The 19,179-nt window shown below is 36.8% G+C and overlaps 1 protein-coding gene across 5 annotated transcripts in view; it reads left to right on the forward strand.

The window, feature by feature from the left end:
- Positions 1-19,179, forward strand: part of CCSER1 (coiled-coil serine rich protein 1) — a 1,365,561-nt gene that overhangs the window by 311,087 nt on the left and 1,035,295 nt on the right. For all 5 annotated transcript variants that reach the window (XM_049104802.1, XM_049104801.1, XM_049104804.1 and 2 more), the window contains one exon: positions 5,707-5,827. In XM_049104802.1, the coding sequence (XP_048960759.1) occupies positions 5,707-5,827 (121 nt within the window). The remainder of the gene's footprint in view (positions 1-5,706; positions 5,828-19,179) is intronic.

Below are 19,179 nucleotides of genomic sequence, written 5' to 3' on the forward strand. Positions count from 1 at the left end.
ATCTAACTTTTTAAAAATTTTTCTAATTAATCTTTCAAATGTGAACAAACAAGAACGATACTGTCCTATGAAAAGTGTGCATTGTGTTTTTGTTTTTCTAACATGTTTAAAAAGGTATTTGTTGCCTTATTAATGAAGAAGTATGGTAAAAACTTACATTGGCAAACAATTATGATTCTCACTTTATTTCCATTAATCTTATAGTGTAATTTGCTTTCAAAATCTACCAATAATGTAACATTTGTGTCAGAAATATTTGAAGTTTTTGTAAACTAACTAGGAATTTGCAAAGTGTTTTGTCAGGGCTATTAAATAAATGTCATTTTAAAGTATAGATTTCCTCATTTCCCCTGACATCCATATTCTTTTGTAAAATGTTCTAGGGCAACAAAAAATTATGATTTTTCCTTGAAAGACAAATGTTTAAACCCCACTAACTTTGGAGATTTTTTTTTAAACCTGAAATTTCCTTTTAATCTATATCATTAGGCTTATTTTAATGGCAAATATAATGTTTTCTCCTTTGGTCAGTTATAATCATATCATTCTTCAAAATTAATTTATGCATTTGTGACATGGTAAAATATGGAAATAATATCCAACAACTTACATACTAACTCATTATACAGAGTAGTTCACCTCATGATCATGACCATTGTGATATGTTTCTGATTTACTGTTTAGTATGGAAGAATATATTTTGTTTTGTCAGAATATAATGATCACATAAATATCCATTACATATTGATTCCCAGAAATTCTCTTCTCAGTGACTTGTTGCTAAGGTTTATTTCTTTTCTTTCTACCTCAGAATGAAGGATAGCCAAGGTTTATTCATTGTTTTGAAAAATCTGTACTTCCCTTTTATTATTCCATTCACTTTTTTTAGACCTTAGCTGATTTTAAAAATATTGAAAAATAATTGACATACAATATTATATTAGTTTCAGGCATGTAACATGATTCTTCAATTCTGTACATTACTCAGTGATCACCACACATTATCCATACAATGTCTTTCACCATATAACTTTATCATAATATTATTAACCATATTCCCTCTGCTGTACTTTTCATCTCCACCACTTATTTAGTTTATAATTGGAAGTTTGTACTTCTTCATCTTTTTTTACCTATTTTGCCCATCTCCCACCCACTTACCCTTTGGCAACCACCAGTTCTCTGTATTTATGAGTCTGTTTTACTTTTTGTTTGTTCTTTTTGTTTTTGCTTGCTTGTTTGGTTAGATTCCAGATATAAGTGAAATCATATGGTTTTTATCTTTAACTTATTTCATTTAGCATAATAATTAATCTGATTAAATCATAATTCCATCTATGTTGTCCCACATGGCAAAATCTCATCGTTGTATAGCTGAGTAGCATACCACTGTATGTGCAAGTGTGTGTGTATGTGTCTATATGAGTGCATATTTCACATCTTTTTTTCTCCATTTATCTAATGATTGATACTTGTGTTGATTCAATATCTTGGCTATCATAAATAATGCTGCAGGGGCAATTAGGTGGCTCAGTCAGTTAAGTGTCCAACTCTTCATTTTGACTCAGGTCATGATCTCTGGGTCATGAGGTCCAGTCCCATGTCAGGCTCCCTGCTCAGCTGGGAGTCTGCTTAGGATTCTTTTTGTCCTTCTCCTATTGCTGCCCCTACTTGTGCACTCTCTGTCTCTAAAATAAGTAAATGTTTAAAAAATAAATTTTGCTGCAATAGGTGTTCATATATCTTTTTGGATTATTTCTTTTGCTTTGATTAAATACCCAGTAGTAGAATTGTTGGATCATATAGTATTTCAGTTTTGATTTTTTTTGGGTAATCGCTATACTGTTTTCCACAGTGGTTGTACCAATTTATGTTTCCACCAACAGTGCAGGAGGGTTCCCTTTTCTCCACATCCTCACTAACACTTGTTATTTCTTGTCTTTTTGCTAGTAGCCATTCTAATTGGTTTGGGTGATATCCCTGATAATTAGTGATGTTGAACATCTTTTCATATGTCTTTTGGTCATCTGGTATGTCTTCTTTGGAAAAATGTCTTTTCAGTCCCTCTGCTCATTTTTAAACTGGATTGCGAGTCCCGGGATCGAGTCCCACATCAGACTCTCTGCATGGAACCTGCTTCTCACTCTGCCTGTGTCTCTGCCTCTCTCTCTCTCTCTCTCTCTCTCTGTGTCTCTCTCATGAATAAATAAATAAACTGGATTGCTATTTTGGCATTGAGTTGTATAAATTCTTTACGTATTTTGGATACTAACCCCTTACTGGATATATCATTTACAAATATTTTCCATTCACTTCTTTTGAAGTTAAAATTTCTCTACTTATTTGCCAAACTTGCACTTATTACACTAATTATTGTATTTTGTGGTAAATAAAATTTAAAGTATTAAAACTTGAGTGTAATTTAATGGCAGCTAAATGTAAGAGCTTCTGTCATTTACATGGAGCTCCTTACCATGTATCTTTAGATCGGTGTATTGATTATTACTTTCATTATGTAAAAATTAATGAAGCATATTTTGTATTGAGTTAGTTATCCTTTGTTTTTTAACATTAGTATCTTTGAGAGCAATGCCACTTGTTCTATCCTCTAGATAATAAAAATTAAGTATTGATACTAATATTACCCTCAGTAAACAAATGCTCCCTATTTTTGAAATTGTTTTCTTGTTCACCTACAGCCTTTTTCCTGCTCACTTCTCTCTTTTCCTTTTTAAAGATAACCTTATTTCTCCTCATAGAGATCTAGATAAATGCTTTTACTTAATCTGGTAGGAAGCTTACGGCTCTATCACTTGAGAAATATTTCTAAAAGAAGAAATTGAAGCTTTACTAAAAACTGGAGAGGAGGGGGCTATTTCTTTCTTGCCCACAGTAGAATACTACTGTTAAACATATTTCTTGGAACATATCAGTTAGTTTACTAAATATTTGTTGAATATATGAGTGGTATCCCAGAGGAATGAAATAATAATATAATTCTTAGTCTATTTCTTCACTACCAGCACTTAAGGCAACAGTAGAAATTTAAAATATAATAGAGTTTTTTCCTCCCAACTATGATGGATTCGTTTGATAGAGACTCAAAGTTCATGCCAAGAATAAGTAGAGAAAATTAAATAAAACAAAAAGAAGAAGAAACAAAAATCTGTTTGATGGCATTGGAGAGACAAAGAAGAAACCAGATCCCTCCCTCCCTTTGACACATACTAGACACTAATGTTTGTCTCTTGAGTGCCACATGATTGCTTTAAGTTCAGCTCTGCTTCTAGTGGTCATCTGTTTTATATCTCAGACTGCAGCCTTGAGCAGATTAGTAATTTAGCAAATATTTTTAGGGAAAACATGAAGAACCTTGAGGTCTTTTCTTATGCTTCTTTCACTTTGAGATCACAGTCCCATGCTTCTTGGATGACTTGCATGACCTTAATTGTATTTTTGCCTTCTTTTTCATTAATATGGCTATCACCTTTAGTGTTTTCCTTTTTCTGTATTGGGGAGGGGGTTAATTTATTGTTTACCTCCTAGTTCTTGAAATGAGCACTTAGATAGCAATTACTGACCTTTTATTTATAATCAATCCAAATATCACTTACATTGCTAGCAGTGTTCATTTCTTTGCTAATTTTCATTTTCACTGTCAAATTCCTTCCATAGAGATTCCATTTTTGTAAATGTCATATGAGTTTATCACTGAGAAACAAGGGAGCAATGTAACTATATACTTTGAGGTCTTTGCTTAATCTGAGTAGCAGATGCATGGTGATCGGTCACTGATAGACTTTGAAAGAAGCAATGTGTGTGAGTCACTAATAATCATGATCCATATTTCTTATTTTGTGTAGTGATTTGTGGATTGAAGGGCTACTAGAGAAGTTTGTAATTTATACAATTACACATGGTAGATGTGCTATGCAGACTGAAATATGAATCATATTTTGGGGAATTCCTGGTGTTGTTTAACTGAACCTTGTAACTAAAATCTGTGCTTATCAGAATCATGTAAATTAAGAATTTACAATTATTTTATTAGTTATCAGTAAATCAAATTAAAGCCCCAGGGTGATGCCACTGTATGCTTATAGGAATAGCTGTGGTAGGCAGAATTCTAAGCTGACACATGAATCTAAACCTTGTATAATTTTTTCCACTGGGGAGATAGAACATCACTACTGTAATTATGTTATGTTTCATGGCAAAAGGGACTTTGTAGATGTAGTTAAGATTACTAATCAGTTGACTTTGAGCTGATCAAAAAGGAGATCATCTGTATGGGCCTAACCTAATTTCATGAATCCTTTAAAAGCAGAGATTTTTTTCCCCAGTTATTAGCAGCCAAAGATACCAGAGTGTGAGAAAAAAATTTGAAGCATGAGAGGGTTTCACTGTGAAGGATGTTCTTCATTGCTGAGATAAACAGGCCCTTGGCCACCAACCTGTGAGGAACTTCTAGTAGCTCAGAGTAGTCACTGACCAATAGCCAGCAAGGAAAAGGAGACATGATTACTACTACTCCAAGAAACAAAATTTTGCTAACAACCTCAATGAAATCAAAAGTGGATTCTTCCCCCAGATACTGTAGGTAAAAGCATGGCCTGGCTGCGAACCTGGCCTTGTGTGATCCTAATCAGAGAACTCAGCTGAGCTCAGTAGACTTCTTACGTACAGAACTATGAAGTGACAAATGGGGTGCTGTTTAAACTTAAATTTGTGTTAAAATTTGTATACAGCAATAAAGAATTGGCACAATATTAGAAATTTAAAACCAGCCAAACATGAGTGTTGATATAGATGTGCAGCACTGAAACTCTTGTTTTGGGGAATGAAAACTAATGCAATAAGTTGAGAAAACTGTTTAGCAGTATCTACTCCAGCTGAAGGTGAAACACTTGGACACATCTTAATAGCAATTTCTAGATATTTTTCAATGCAAATTTATTGGTGCACCAAAGGAAAAAAAGAAGTGCATGTATATTTATAGACACTTCAAAATAGCCTCAGACCAGAGCAGTCTAAATGTCCATTACCAATAAAACGTATACATATATTCTAGCATATTCATTCAGGGGACTGCCGCACAGCTCTGTGAGTGAACAAAGTGCTTTTGCATATGAGTGAGTCTTACAAAGGTATATTGAATGAAATAAGCCATACATAAAACAGTGCACACACATAAGAGTGTGATTTCCTTCATACAAAAGTCAGAGATAGGCCAACCTAATCTATGGTTATTCAAGTAATAAAAACAGTTAAATTTGGAGGCTACAGCAGTGATTGAGAAGAGGAACTGCAGGGAATTTTAGGGTGCTCGTAATGCTTATTGATGATGCTGCTGCTTAAACAGGTGTGTTCATTTTGCTAAGGTTCATTTAATTATATATGATTCATGCACTTATTCTTTAATGAAAAGCTTTTTTTAAATGATGGACTATAAAGCATTGGCAACACCTTTTCCACTGTGTGGCTTGAAAAAAAAGAAAAATTGTCTAGGGTCATTCAGCTAGCGAGGGGAAAGACAAGAGTGGAAAATGATAATTCGGGATAATTTGATGATAATTATGATAATTAATGTTTTAGTTGAATTATCTCTTTCATTTGACTGAAAATTTTTAAAAAAGAGGAAAAGGGAAAGTGAGAATAGTTAATAAATAATTTTGACATTTGCATTTTTTTTTTTTAATAAAACAGTTTGCCGGGAGGATTCATACCACTCTGTAGTCTCATGTGCTGCTGTGGTTCTCACTCCTATGGAACCAACAATAGAAAAGAAGAAAAGAGAAGAACTAAAATTTCCTGAATCTTCTAAACAGTAAGTTATTTGTTTATTTTTTCAGAACTTTGTAAAACTAATTAGATAACTGATGAGACTTGGATTGCTCAGATATTATGATTTATAATACATATGTTAATACTAGTATATTGAAAGGTCAGAAATAACTTTGTACAATATTTTAAAAATCAATCTACCCTTTCCTGTCTCAATGAATAGCTTCTGCATCCTCTACCTTCATGTGTTTGAACTATATACCCTTCAAGTTTCATTCTATTACCTTATCTTAGGGACATGAAGCACTTTATTTAACATTGTGATTGTGGGTACACTGTTCTTAGATGTCTTATTTTGTAGTCACTGGCTTTAATTGTCTAAAACGTGACCAGTTTTTAATATAAGCTTCTTAACTTAAAGTTGGTTTGCATCTTATAAGAAATGAAAGTTGTTATTTTAACTATTTTAAGTAAATTACTTGAAATTAGAACTTTACACTAGTCACTGTTTCTATATATTTTGCTATTTAAACAGATCATGTTTCACTTAAATTTAGATTTGATCTTACGTCGAATAAATGATATATACTTTTTCTTACAAAGAATTAAATTCCTGATAACAAATGTAAGCTACATGAACCTGAAATATCAGATGAATTAGGATATTTTTAGGTATGCGTTACGTAAATGAAAAGGGAAAGTTTACTGTTATTTTCCAGTGAAACTCATGCCATTCTCACTCTAAAGTCTCAGATTGGAGACTATGTGATGTATGGTGTTGCCATGGATTTCTTGCTGACCACCCTATGAGACAGGTAGTAGCTACCTTGAAACACCTACTATTTTTCCCCATTGGTTTACACTGTATCATACTTGTTTGATCCTGAGGTATTTCTCCTGGATAAGCTCCTGAGGATAGAGTTTCCTGGAACTCTGGATAGTATCTGATACTCTTTGTGAAATCAATTAGAAAATTCCTTAATGTTACAATCAATAATGTTGAATTCAAATGAAGCAATATATGTATTTGATAGCATGAAGATTGCCAGTATTAATATTCTCATTATAGAGAAAAGAGATATTAACTAATTTAGAAAGTAATGATTGTAATTCAGTTTTAATACAATTTAAAAGTGAAAACAATTTAGCGGCTCTTAATATAGTCTAATTTTTAGGTTCCAAGTTTTTTGTCTAATAGGAAAATTACATCTTGTATATGTCAGTTGAATTACATTAGAAAACTCAGTGCATTTTCTGTAATCTATATGAGTTTACATAAGTTACCTATATATTTATAAATAGGATCTTAAATTCTTTTAATTATCTTTTAGTGCTTCTGCTTAAAACTGGGAATAGTATTATTTTTTTGCACAAAAATACCTTTTTTTCAGTCTTTAGCTACTTCATAAATATTCATTCTTCTGTATTCTGAGATGTATATTAAAGCAAACTATTACCTGGCTCCCCCTCTTTTTTTTTTCTGTTACCCTACATCCACTCTGATATTCCTCTGTATTGAATCTACTTTCTTATCAAACATTCTCCCTTAACAATATCATTCATTTATTCATATAGGTTTTGTTATTATTATTATTATTATTATTATTTGTATTTCTAAGAGAGATCTTGGTTAGAATCTTAATTCTGCTACGATATGTGTCTCTCTCTGTGTGTGTGTATGGAAATTGGAGACCTTTTACTTAAACAATTAGTGCTTTCTTTTTTTCATCTGCTAATTGGGGTGATATCACCATCCTTTTATAGTCATTGTATTAAGTGAAGTGATACTGGTAAAGGACCCAAAATCTAAAAATCCACAGAAGTATTAGTTATGTTGTGCCTCCCATAGCTTCAATTATCAATATTACCAATGACTTGATATATATATATATATATATATATATATATATATATATATTCTTATATATTAAAGAAAAAGAAGAATATATATTCTTTTTAATCTTTTTAAGGCTTTTCTGAGTGCAAGTCTAATATTTTAGAGTTGCTGACCTGACTTGTCTAAGTATCCTACTGTAATCCTAGGTTAAGTATGCCTAAAACCAAATTAATGATTCCTGTAGCCTCCTTAAACATTGATTCTTCTGACATCTAGGTTTATGTAAAGCTACCATTGTTTTTCTCTTCTTTTTTAAAAAAATATTCATTTATTTATTTGAGAGAAAGAGAGAGAGAGTGAGCAAGAGAGATAGCATGAGCAGGGAGACAGGCAGAAGGAGAGACAAAAGCAGGCTCACCACTGAACAGGGAGCCTGATGTGGGGGTTGATCCCTGGACTGCAGGATTATGACCTAAGCCAAAGGCAGACACCTAACTGACTGATCCACCCAGGTGCCCCTGTTTTTCTTTTCTTTAAAATCTCCTGAGAGGAGGGGTGGGATGGCGGAAGAGTAGGGTCCCCAAGTCACCTGTCCCCACCAAATTACCTGGATAACCCTCAAATCATCCTGAAAATCTACGAATTCGGCCTGAGATTTAAAGAGAGACCAGCTGGAATGCTACAGTGAGAAGAGTTCACGCTTCTATCCAGGTAGGAAGACGGGGAAAAAGAAATAAAGACACAAAAGGCCTCCAAGGGGGAGGGGCCGGGGCGAGTGTCCCCAGGACAGGAGAGCCCCGTTCCGGAGAAGCAGGAGCTGCACCAACCTTCCCGGGCGGAAAGGGGCTCGCAGGGAAGTGGAGCAGGACCCAGGAGGGCGGGGATGCCCTCGGGCTCTCGGGGACACTAACAGACACCCGCGCCCCGGGAGAGTGCGCCGAGCTCCCTAAGGGCTGCAGCGCGCACGGCGGGACCCGGAGCAGCTCGGGGGGCTCGGGGGCGGCTCCGCGGAGGGGGCTGCGGGGCGGGAGCAGCTCGGGGGGGCTCGGGGCGGGTCCGCGGAGGGGGGTGCGGGGCGGGAGCAGCTCGGGGGGCTCGGGGGCGGCTCCGCGGAGGGGGCTGCGGGGCGGGAGCAGCTCGGGGGGGCTCGGGGGCGGCTCCGCGGAGGGGGCTGCGGGGCGGGAGCAGCTTGGGGGGGGGCTCGGGGGCGGCTCTGCGGAGGGGGCTGTGGGGCGGGAGCACAGGGCGCCGGGACACAGCCCAGGATCCGGCTTCCCCCCGGGACAGGCAGAGGCCGGGAGGGCCCAGGACAGCGAGGACGCTCCTGCCCGGAGCTGAGCAGATCAGCGGCCCCGCCCCGGAGCCTCCAGGCCCTGCAGACGGAGAGCTTCTGGAGCTACTGTGGGGGCTGACTCCAGGGCTGCAGAGCTGGCCTCAGCCACTGTGGTTGTTTCCTGGGGCCTCACGGGGTAAACAGCCCCCACTGAGCCCTGCACCAGGCAGGGGGCAGAGCAGCTCCCCCAAGAGCTCACACCTGAAAATCAGCACAACAGGCCCCTGCCCCAGAAGACCAGCTAGACGGACAAGTTCCAGGGGAAGTCAAGGGACTTAAAGTACACAGAAGCAGAAGATACTCCCCCGTGTTTTTGTTTGGTTTTGTTTGTTTTGTTTTTGTTTTTGTTTGCTTTTTTCCTTTTTGATTACTGTTTGCTTCCCCCACCCTTTTTTTCCCTTTCTTTCTTTTTCTTTCTCTTTCTCTTTTTATTCTCTTTTTTTCATTTTCTTCCTTTTTTTTCTTTTTCTCTTTTCTTTCCTTCTTTCTCTCCTCTTTTTCTCCTTTTCCCAAACAACTTGTTTTTGGCCACTCTGCACTGAGCAAAATGACTAGAAGGAAAACCTCACCTCAAAAGAAAGAATCAGAAACAGTCCTCTCTCCCACAGAGTTACAAAATTTGGATTACAATTCAATGTCAGAAAGCCAGTTCAGAAGCACTATTATACAGCTACTGGTGGCTCTAGAGATAAGTATAAAGGACTCAAGAGACTTCATAACTGCAAAATTTAGATCTAACCAGGCAGAAATTAAAAATCAATGGAATGAGATGCAATCCAAACTAGAAGTCCTAACGACGAGGGTTAACGAGGTGGAAGAACGAGTGAGTGGCATAGAAGACAAGTTGATGGCAAAGAGGGAAACTGAGGAAAAAATGGACAAACAATTAAAAGACCATGACGATAGATTAAGGGAAATAAATGACAGCCTGAGTAAGAAAAACCTATGTTTAATGGGGTTCCCAAGGGCGCTGAAAGGGACAGAGGGCCAGAATATGTATTTGAACAAATCATAGCTGAAAACTTTCCTAATCTGGGAAGGGAAAAAGGCATTCAGATCCAGGAGATAGAGAGATCCCCCGAAAATCAATAAAAACCGTTCAACACCTCAACATTTAATAGTTAAGCTTGGAAACTCCAAAGATAAAGAGAAGATCCTTAAAGCAGCAAGAGACAAGAAATCCCTGACTTTTATGGGGAGGAGCATTAGGGTAACAGCAGACCTCTCCACAGAGACCTGGCAGGCCAGAAAGGGCTGGCAGGATATATTCAGGGTACTAAATGAGAAGAACATGCAACCAAGAATACTTTATCCAGCAAGGCTATCATTCAGAATGGAAGGAGAGATAAAGAGCTTCCAAGACAGGCAGGAACTAAAAGAATATGTGACCTCCAAACCAGCTCTGCAAGAAATTTTAAGGAGGACTCTTTAAAAATTCCCCTTTAAGAAGGAGTCCAATGGAACAATCCACAAAAACAAGGACTGAATAGATATCATGATGACACTAAACTCATATATGTCGATAGTAACTCTGAACGTGAATGGGCTTAACGACCCCATCAAAAGGCGCAGGGTTTCAGACTGGATAAAAAAGCAGGACCCATCTATTTGCTGTCTACAAGAGACTCATTTTAGACAGAAGAACACCTACAGCCTGAAAATAGAAGGCTGGAGAACCACTGACCATTCAAATAATCCTCAAAAGAAAGGAGGGGTAGCCATCCTTATATCAAATAAACTAAAATTTACCACGAAGACTGTAGTGAGAGATGAAGAGGGACACTATTTCATACTTAAAGGATCTATCCAACAGGAGGACTTAACAATCCTCAATATATATGCCTCGAATGTGGGAGCTGCCAAATATATCAATCAATTAATAACCAAAGTTAAGGTATACTTAGATAATAATACACTTACACTTGGTGACTTCAATCTAGCGCTTTCTGCATTCGATAGGTCTTCTAAACACAACATCTCCAGAGAAACGAGAGCTTTAAATGATACACTGGACCAGATGGATTTCACAGATATCTACAGAACTTTACTCCAAACTCAACTGAATACACATTCTTCTCAAGTGCACATGGAACTTTCTCCAGAATAGACCACAAACTGGGTCACAAATCGGGTCTGAACTGATACTGAAAGATTGGGATCGTCCCCTGGATATTCTCAGACCATAATGCTTTGAAATTAGAACTAAATCACAACAAGATGTTTGGAAGGACTTCAAACACGTGGAGGTTAAGGACCATCCTGCTAAAAGATGAAAGAACCAACTAGGAAGTTAAGGAAGAATTAAAAAGATTCATGGAAACTAATGAGAAGGAAGATACAACCGTTCAAAATCTTTGGGATGCAGCAGCAGTCCTGAGGGGGAGATACATCGCAATACAAAGCATCCATGCAAAAACTGGAAAGAACTCAAATACAAAAGCTAACCTTACACATAAAGGAGCTAGAGAAAAAACAGCAAATAGATCCTACACCGAGCAGAGGAAGAGAGTTAATAAAGATGCGAGCAGAACTCAACGAAATAGAGACCAGAAGAACTGTGGAACAGATCAACAAAACCAGGAGTTGGTTCTTTGAAAGAATTAATAAGATAGATAAACCATTAGCCAGCTTTATTAAAAAGAAGAGAGAGAAGACTCAAATTAATAAAATCATGAATGCAAAAGGAGAGATCACTACCAACACGAAAGAAATACAAACGATTTTAAAAACATATTATGAACAGCTATACGCCAATAAATTAAGCAATCTAGAAGAAATGGACGCATTCCTGGAAAGCCACAAACTACCAAAACTGGAACAGGAAGAAATAGAAAACCTGAGCAGGCCAATAACCAGGGAGGAAATTGAAGCAGTCATCAAAAACCTCCCAAGACACAAAAGTCCAGGGCTGATGGCTTCCCTGGAGAATTCTATCAAACGTTTAAAGAGGAAACCATACCTATTCTCCTAAAGCTGTTTGGAAAGATAGAAAGAGATGGAGTACTTCCAAATTCGTTCTATGAGGCCAGCATCACCTTAATTCCAAAACCAGACAAAGACCCCACCAAAAAGGAGAATTACAGGCCAATATCCCTGATGAACATGGTTGCAAAAATTCTCAACAAGATACTAGCCAATAGGATCCAACAGTACATTAAGAAAATTATTCACCATGACCAAGTAGGATTTATCCCCGGGACACAAGGATGGTTCAACACTCGTAAAACAATCAGTGTGATTCATCATATCAGCAAGAGAAAATCCAAGAACCATATGATCCTCTCATTAGATGCAGAGAAAGCATTTGACAAAATACAGCATTCATTCCTGATCAAAACTCTTCAGAGTGTAGGGATATAGGGAACATTCCTCGATATCTTAAAAGCCATCTACGAAAAGCCCACAGCGACTATCATTCTCAATGGGGAAGCACTGGGAGCCTTTCCCCTAAGATCAGGAACAAGACAGGGATGTCCACTCTCACCACTGCTATTCAACATAGTATTGGAAGTCCTAGACTTAGTAATCAGACAACAAAAAGACATTGAAGGCATTCGAATTGGCAAAGAAGAAGTCAAACTCTCCCTCTTCGCCGATGACATGATACTCTACATAGAAAACCCAAAAGCCTCCACCCCAAGATTGCTAGAACTCATACAGCAGTTTGGCAGCGTGGCAGGATACAAAATCAATGCCCAGAAGTCAGTGGCATTTCTATACACTAACAATGAGACTGAAGAAAGAGAAATTAAGGAGTCAATCCCATTTACAATTGCACCCAAAAGCATAAGATACCTAGGAATAAACCTTAACCAAAGAGGTAAAGGATCTATACCCTAAAAACTATAGAACACTTCTGAAAGAAATTGAGGAAGACACAAAGCGATGGAAAATTATTCCATGCTTATGGATTGGCAGAATTAATATTGTGAAAATGTCAATGTTACCCAGTGCAATTTACACGTTTAATGCAATCCCTATCAAAATACCATGGACTTTCTTCAGAGAGTTAGAACAGAACAAATTATTTTAGAATTTGTGTGGAATCAGGAAAGACCCCGAATAGCCAGGGGGAATTAAAAAAGAAAACCATAGCTGGGGGCATCACAAGCCAGATTTCAGGTTGTACTACAAAGCTGTAGTCATCAAGACAGTGTGGTACTGGCACAAAAACAGACACATAGATCAATGGAACGGAATAGAGAATCCAGAAATGGACCCTCAACTTTATGGTCAACTAATATTCAATAAAGGAGGAAAGACTATCCACTGGAAGAAAGACAGTCTCTTCAATAAATGGTGCTGGGAAAATTGGACATCCACATGCAGAGATTGAAACTAGTCCATTTTCTTTCACCATACACAAAGATAAACTCAAAATGGATGAAAGATCTAAATGTGAGACAAGATTCCATTAAAATCCTAGAGGAGAACACAGGCAACACCCTTTTTGAACTCGGCCACAGTAACTTCTTGCAAGATACATCCCCGAAGGCAAAAGAAACAAAAGCAAAAATGAACTATTGGGACTTCATCAAGATAAGAAACTTTTGCACAGCAAAGGATACAGTCAACAAAACTAAAAGACAACCTACAGAATGGAGAAGATATTTGCAAATGATGTATCAGATAAAGGGCTAATATCCAAGATCTATAAAGAACTTATTAAACTCAACACCGAAGAAACAAACAATCCAATCATGAAATGGGCAAAAGACATGAAGAGAAATCTCACAGAGGAAGACATAGACATGGCCAACACGCACAGGAGTAAATGCTCTGCATCACTTGCCATCCGGGAAATACAAATCAAAACCACAATGGGATACCACCTCACACCAGTGAGAATGGGGAAATTAACAAGGTAGGAAACCACAAATGTTGGAGAGGATGTGGAGAAAGGGGAACCCTCTTACACTGTTGGTGGGAATGTGAACTGGTGCAGCCACTCTGGAAAACTGTGTGGAGGTTCCTCAAAGAGTTAAAAGTAGACCTGCCCTACGACCCAGCAATTGCACTGTTGGGGATTTACCCCAAATATTCAGATGCAATGAAACACTGGGACACCTGCACTCCGATGTTTCTAGCAGCAATGGCCACAATAGCCAATGTGGAAGGAGCCTCGGTGTCCATCGAAAGATGAATGGATAAAGACGATATGTTTTATGTATACAATGGAATATTCCTCAGCCATTAGAAATGACAAATACCCACCATTTGCTTCAGCGTGGATGGAACTGTAGGGTATTATGCTGAGTGAAATGAGTCAATCGGAGAAGGACATACATTATATGTTTGCATTCATTTGGGGAATATAAATAATAGTGAAAGGGAATAGAAGGGAAGGGAGAAGAAATGGGTAGGAAATATCAGAAAGGGAGAGAGAACATAAAGACTCGTAACTCTGGGAAATGAACTAGGGGTGGTGAAAGGGGAGGAGGGTGAGGGGGATGTGTGAATGGGTGACGGGCCCTGAGGGGGGCTCTTGACGGTATGAGCACTGGGTGTTATTCTGTATGTTGGCAAATTGAACACCAATTAAAAATAAATTTATTATTTAAAAAAAAGAAAAAGAAAAAAAAATATCCTATGTTTTCTCTTTCACATCTCATATTCAATAACTTATGGATTACTTAATTAATGTCTCTATTATATTATTACCATTTCAGCTGACTAGGAAGGCAAATACATCGAATATTTTAGATTTTTTATAATGTTAATTTTGATTTTAATGAAGCTATTCAAAGAGTGGCCATTGTATCAAATGGAAGCTACAATGTCCTTCATACCTCACACTGCTATTTTGAGAATTAATTGGTAGATATGAATATATGGCAAGAGAACAAGATAAATGCGTAGGCATAGTGATTAATTCATAACTCTTGTTTGCTAATGAGAGAAGCTACAAGGTAAATTGGTTTCAGAAAAATTAAGGGTAGTGGTTCTTATTGGTTCATGTAATTAAAAAGTATAGAGATAGAAGTTTCCTCAGGCATAGTTGGGTCTGGTACTCAAATGGTATTATAAGGGCTCATTCTTTCCATCTACGTCTCTTTGCTCTTCTTTCCTCTCTGTAAGTTTTCGTTTTCAAGAAGGGTCTTTCCTCTAAAGGTAACATTACTTCCTTCTGCAGCTCCTGGGACAGATTTTTACTTTTTCAGTAAATCCAATGAAGTTAATCAAAATCAAAATAACAAAAAGTGATATCTGAGGGATCCCTGGGTGGCGCAGCGATTTGGCGCCTGCCTTTGGCCCAGGGCGTGATCCTGGAGACCCGGGATCGAATCCCACATTGGGCTCCCAGTGCATGGAGCCTGCTTCTCCCTCTGCCTGTGTCTCTGCCTCTCTCTCTCTCTCTCTCTCTCTCTATCATAAATAAATAATAAATAAATAAAAATGTTAAAAAAAAGTGATATCTGAATGTCACTGGCATGGCTCATGTCTAATGCTGAAGCAATTGCTGTGTGTCCAGGAGTATTTGGTGATAGGATTGACTAGAACCAGATTATAGGACAAACAGTGGGGCAGAATGTGAAGGTGAGGGGGAAGGGTGATTCTGTACTTAAAATATGGCTGATGTTGGTAAAAGAAGTCAGGGGTAGATGCTATGAAGTCAAAACAAGAGATGTTTAGCATACATAGTAATATCACCATTAATTTTAAAAGTCAGAATTCTTTAATATATTCAAACGATAGACATTGAAATACCATATTAAAGTACAATTATGCATATCTTTTTCTTCTTGTTTCAAATGTTTTTAACTTAATTTTATTTCATATTATCTGATTTAGCTATGCTGTTGAGAGGTCCTATAACTTGGTTGTTAGGAATTCAGGCCTTGGGCAGATTTTGTTTTTGAAACTTTCTTAACCACTCTTTCTTTTCGATGCAGAAGTTACCATATGTACCATATAGTGAAATGCCTGAAACACAATAAAAAGGAAATAATATTTAAAAATTATACTTTTTACAACAAATATATTAGGGAAATAACCATATAAAATTTTTATAGATGAAATTACCAAAACTCACAAACCAAATGGTATTGGTTTTGTGTTTTTGGATTTCCCATTAGGAAATAGAATAATCTGCCAATATAATCCTGAGATATTAGAATGTTGTAAGTTGAGATAGTATCTTTAAATACCTGGTATTTTATTTAAATTCAGGATGGAATTGTTTCTCTAACTAAAATTTCCCCTTTAATTATACAGGCTTCACATGTTAAATTCATAAACCAGTGTGTCTTTGAAACATAGGACTCGTTAGAGTCATGTAATTCAGGACTCAGCAATTCTCTTGCTAAGAACTGTAATAAATCATCAGTATATGGGCTTCAGCATACATAAGATTGTACAGGAGACAGAATATATATGACAATATTTTTGAGAATGTTATAATCCAGATGAAGAGGTAAAACACACACCTGAAAAAATAAAACTCAGTATAAAAGCAGCAGATGCTATTTATCAATATAAGATCTGGATTTTGGTTAGACATATGATTGTCTAAAGTTAGGTCAGCCTTATTTATATATCTGACCCCTATGGTGGTAGAGGCCAATACTTTGCCAAACCATGAAACTAAGATGGCTGTGGTGGTTCCAGCAGCAGCAGCCACTATGGCAATGGCAGGGGGTTTTAATTACTACCAGGAAACAGAGCTTAACAGGAGAGGAGAGCCAGAGAAGTGACAGGGAACAATAGATTTGTGAACTCAGTCAAGCCCAGTGGTGGCAGGGCCCAGCTGCTATAAAGAAATGTTTTTTTTTTTTTATTTTTTAATGAATTTATTTTTTATTGGTGTTCAATTTGTCAACATACAGAATAACACCCAGTGTTCATCCCCTCAAGTGCCCACCTCAGTACCCGCCACCCAGTCACCCCCATCCCCCGCCCACCTCCGCTTCCACCACCCCTAGTTCGTTTCCCAGAGTTAGGAGTCTCTCATGTTCTGTTCTCCCTTTCCTGATATTTCCCATTTATTTTTCTCCTTTCCCCTTTATTCCCTTTCACTATTTTTTATATTCCCCAAATGAATGAGACCATATAATGTTTGTCCTTCTCCGATTGACTTATTTCACTCAGCATAATACCCTCTAGTTCTATCCACGTCAAAGCAAATGGTGGGTATTTTTCGTTTCTAATGGCTCAAGTAATATTCCATTGTATACATAAACCACATCTTTAATGAACTGTTTTAGACAATACTCATGTGTATGGGCAAAAAACTCTAGGACTAATTTGTGACTAATTGTATAACAGGTTATTTTAGTTTCTGTTCTGTGGAAAATGTAAAGCATTCCAAAAAAGGGTTTCAACGTAGATTTTTTTTTTTTTGTACCCATGCTGTTGACTGCTAAATGTCAAAGTCTGATCATGATGCTGAATAAATGTGTCTTTAAAAAAATTAAAAAACACTCAAGATCCCAGCTTACAAAAACTTATAAAATATAATCTTATGAAACTTATGAAAATATAAATTTATGAAAATAAAGCTAGTATACTGGCCATAATAATGCCATTGTATTGATATATCACTTTAGAATGTAGGAATCATTTTATGATTGAAATATTTGTATTTTAAAATTTGTCATGTATTCACCAGTTTTTAGACACCACTCAACAAGGAAAAAAATAAGAATGAGGAATTCCTATTAGGGATAAAGTATAAATTTGTCAGAATATCAAATAATAGGGAGAAAATAGCTAGTCTCTTAGGAAGAAAAGCTACATTCTGAGCTCTGCAGTGGAAAAAAATCAGAACTTTTCTCTTGTTGATATATATCAAGTTCGTACTATCTTAGAAAATAAAGGCATGGATTTTACTTTATTTTTTAGCCTGATAGGTAGCTAACTACCTTGGAAAGAATAACTCCTTGAAAAATGGAAAAATCTATATGATTCAAAAAGGGCCCATACAATTTTCAAATAATTTGATCATAAACATAGAATGTTGAGATCAAAGCTTTGAGTATGAAGCCTTATAAATAAAATGGTAATATTAAAAATACACCCATATATCTAGCCACTCAGCATGTTACTCAAACCTATACATTTCTTTTTTTTTTTTCAAACCTATACATTTCTCATATCACAGTTATGAGAAAATGAGTGCTTCATGAGCTGTATATAAAATTCAGACTCTGAAGAGATTAAAAGAGTAGTGCTTCCTCAATAGGTTATGCATTTTATTTTGCTTTTTCATTAGAGATGTATTTGTTGAAATTCATGTACTTTGTGCATACCATGGTTGGTATCTGAAGTAAAGGGATTTTATGGCCATTATCAACTTATAAATAAAGAGGTAGAAGGAAGAGAGATATAATTCTATTTTTTTGTTTTATTTCCATGTGATTATTTTATTTTATATAGAGAACTAAACTTATGTAAACATGTTGTCATTCATGCAAAGTTTCAAGGCCTCCTTGTAACAATGCTTGTAAATTATTACATGTCATTGACATGAAAAAGGTTCTTTGAGCTACTTCTCAAAGGGCACAGATGCTATCATTGAGTACCAAATGTCTTAATCTTTTAAGAATGGTAAAACCTATTTTATTTTTAGAGAATACTTGACACAAATTTAAAGTTCTATTATCTCTTTTTATTTAGTTTTATCTGAATGAATAAATGTAAGTATATTAAATTTGGAAAAGTTGAAGTCCTCTCTAATATTACCTATAAAGTTGTTACAGAAGCTGTCTTTCAAAAAAACTCAGAGTGTAGTCAGGGAGACACATGCTATTTGATTAATTACGACAAAAAATGCAAGATTGTGGATGTGACAATGGGTATAGTGTTTGAGGTATGTCATGTAATAAGGGTTTATAGTAAAGGAGCTTTAACTTAGCCAAGAATGTCAGGGAAAACTTCCCTGAGGAGGTGATACAAGGTAAGATCTGAAGGATATTAGTTCATTGACTGAAAAAGCAAAGGGGAACTTTGCCAGCACAAAGAAAAGCTTGTTCAAATGCTCTGTGATGGCTGGGAGCAGGGAAAAATGGATAGAAGCCTGTTGGGAATAAAAGCAAGCCCAAAACATATTTTTTTAAGCAGAGCGCAGGTGACACATGGGAGCAGTGGTGTGATAGAGCCAGCTTGGGAGAGTGAGTGTCTTACTCTTTCTTTCCATCTCCAGACTCCGTGATCTCACATTGGAAGGTTGCAATCAGCTGAAGTATTATTTACACCCTAGTAATTGGCAAAGCCTACAGTTCAGGGC

This window comes from Canis lupus, chromosome 32, assembly GCF_003254725.2.
Source record: "Canis lupus dingo isolate Sandy chromosome 32, ASM325472v2, whole genome shotgun sequence".
NCBI classification, from domain to species: domain Eukaryota; kingdom Metazoa; phylum Chordata; class Mammalia; order Carnivora; family Canidae; genus Canis; species Canis lupus.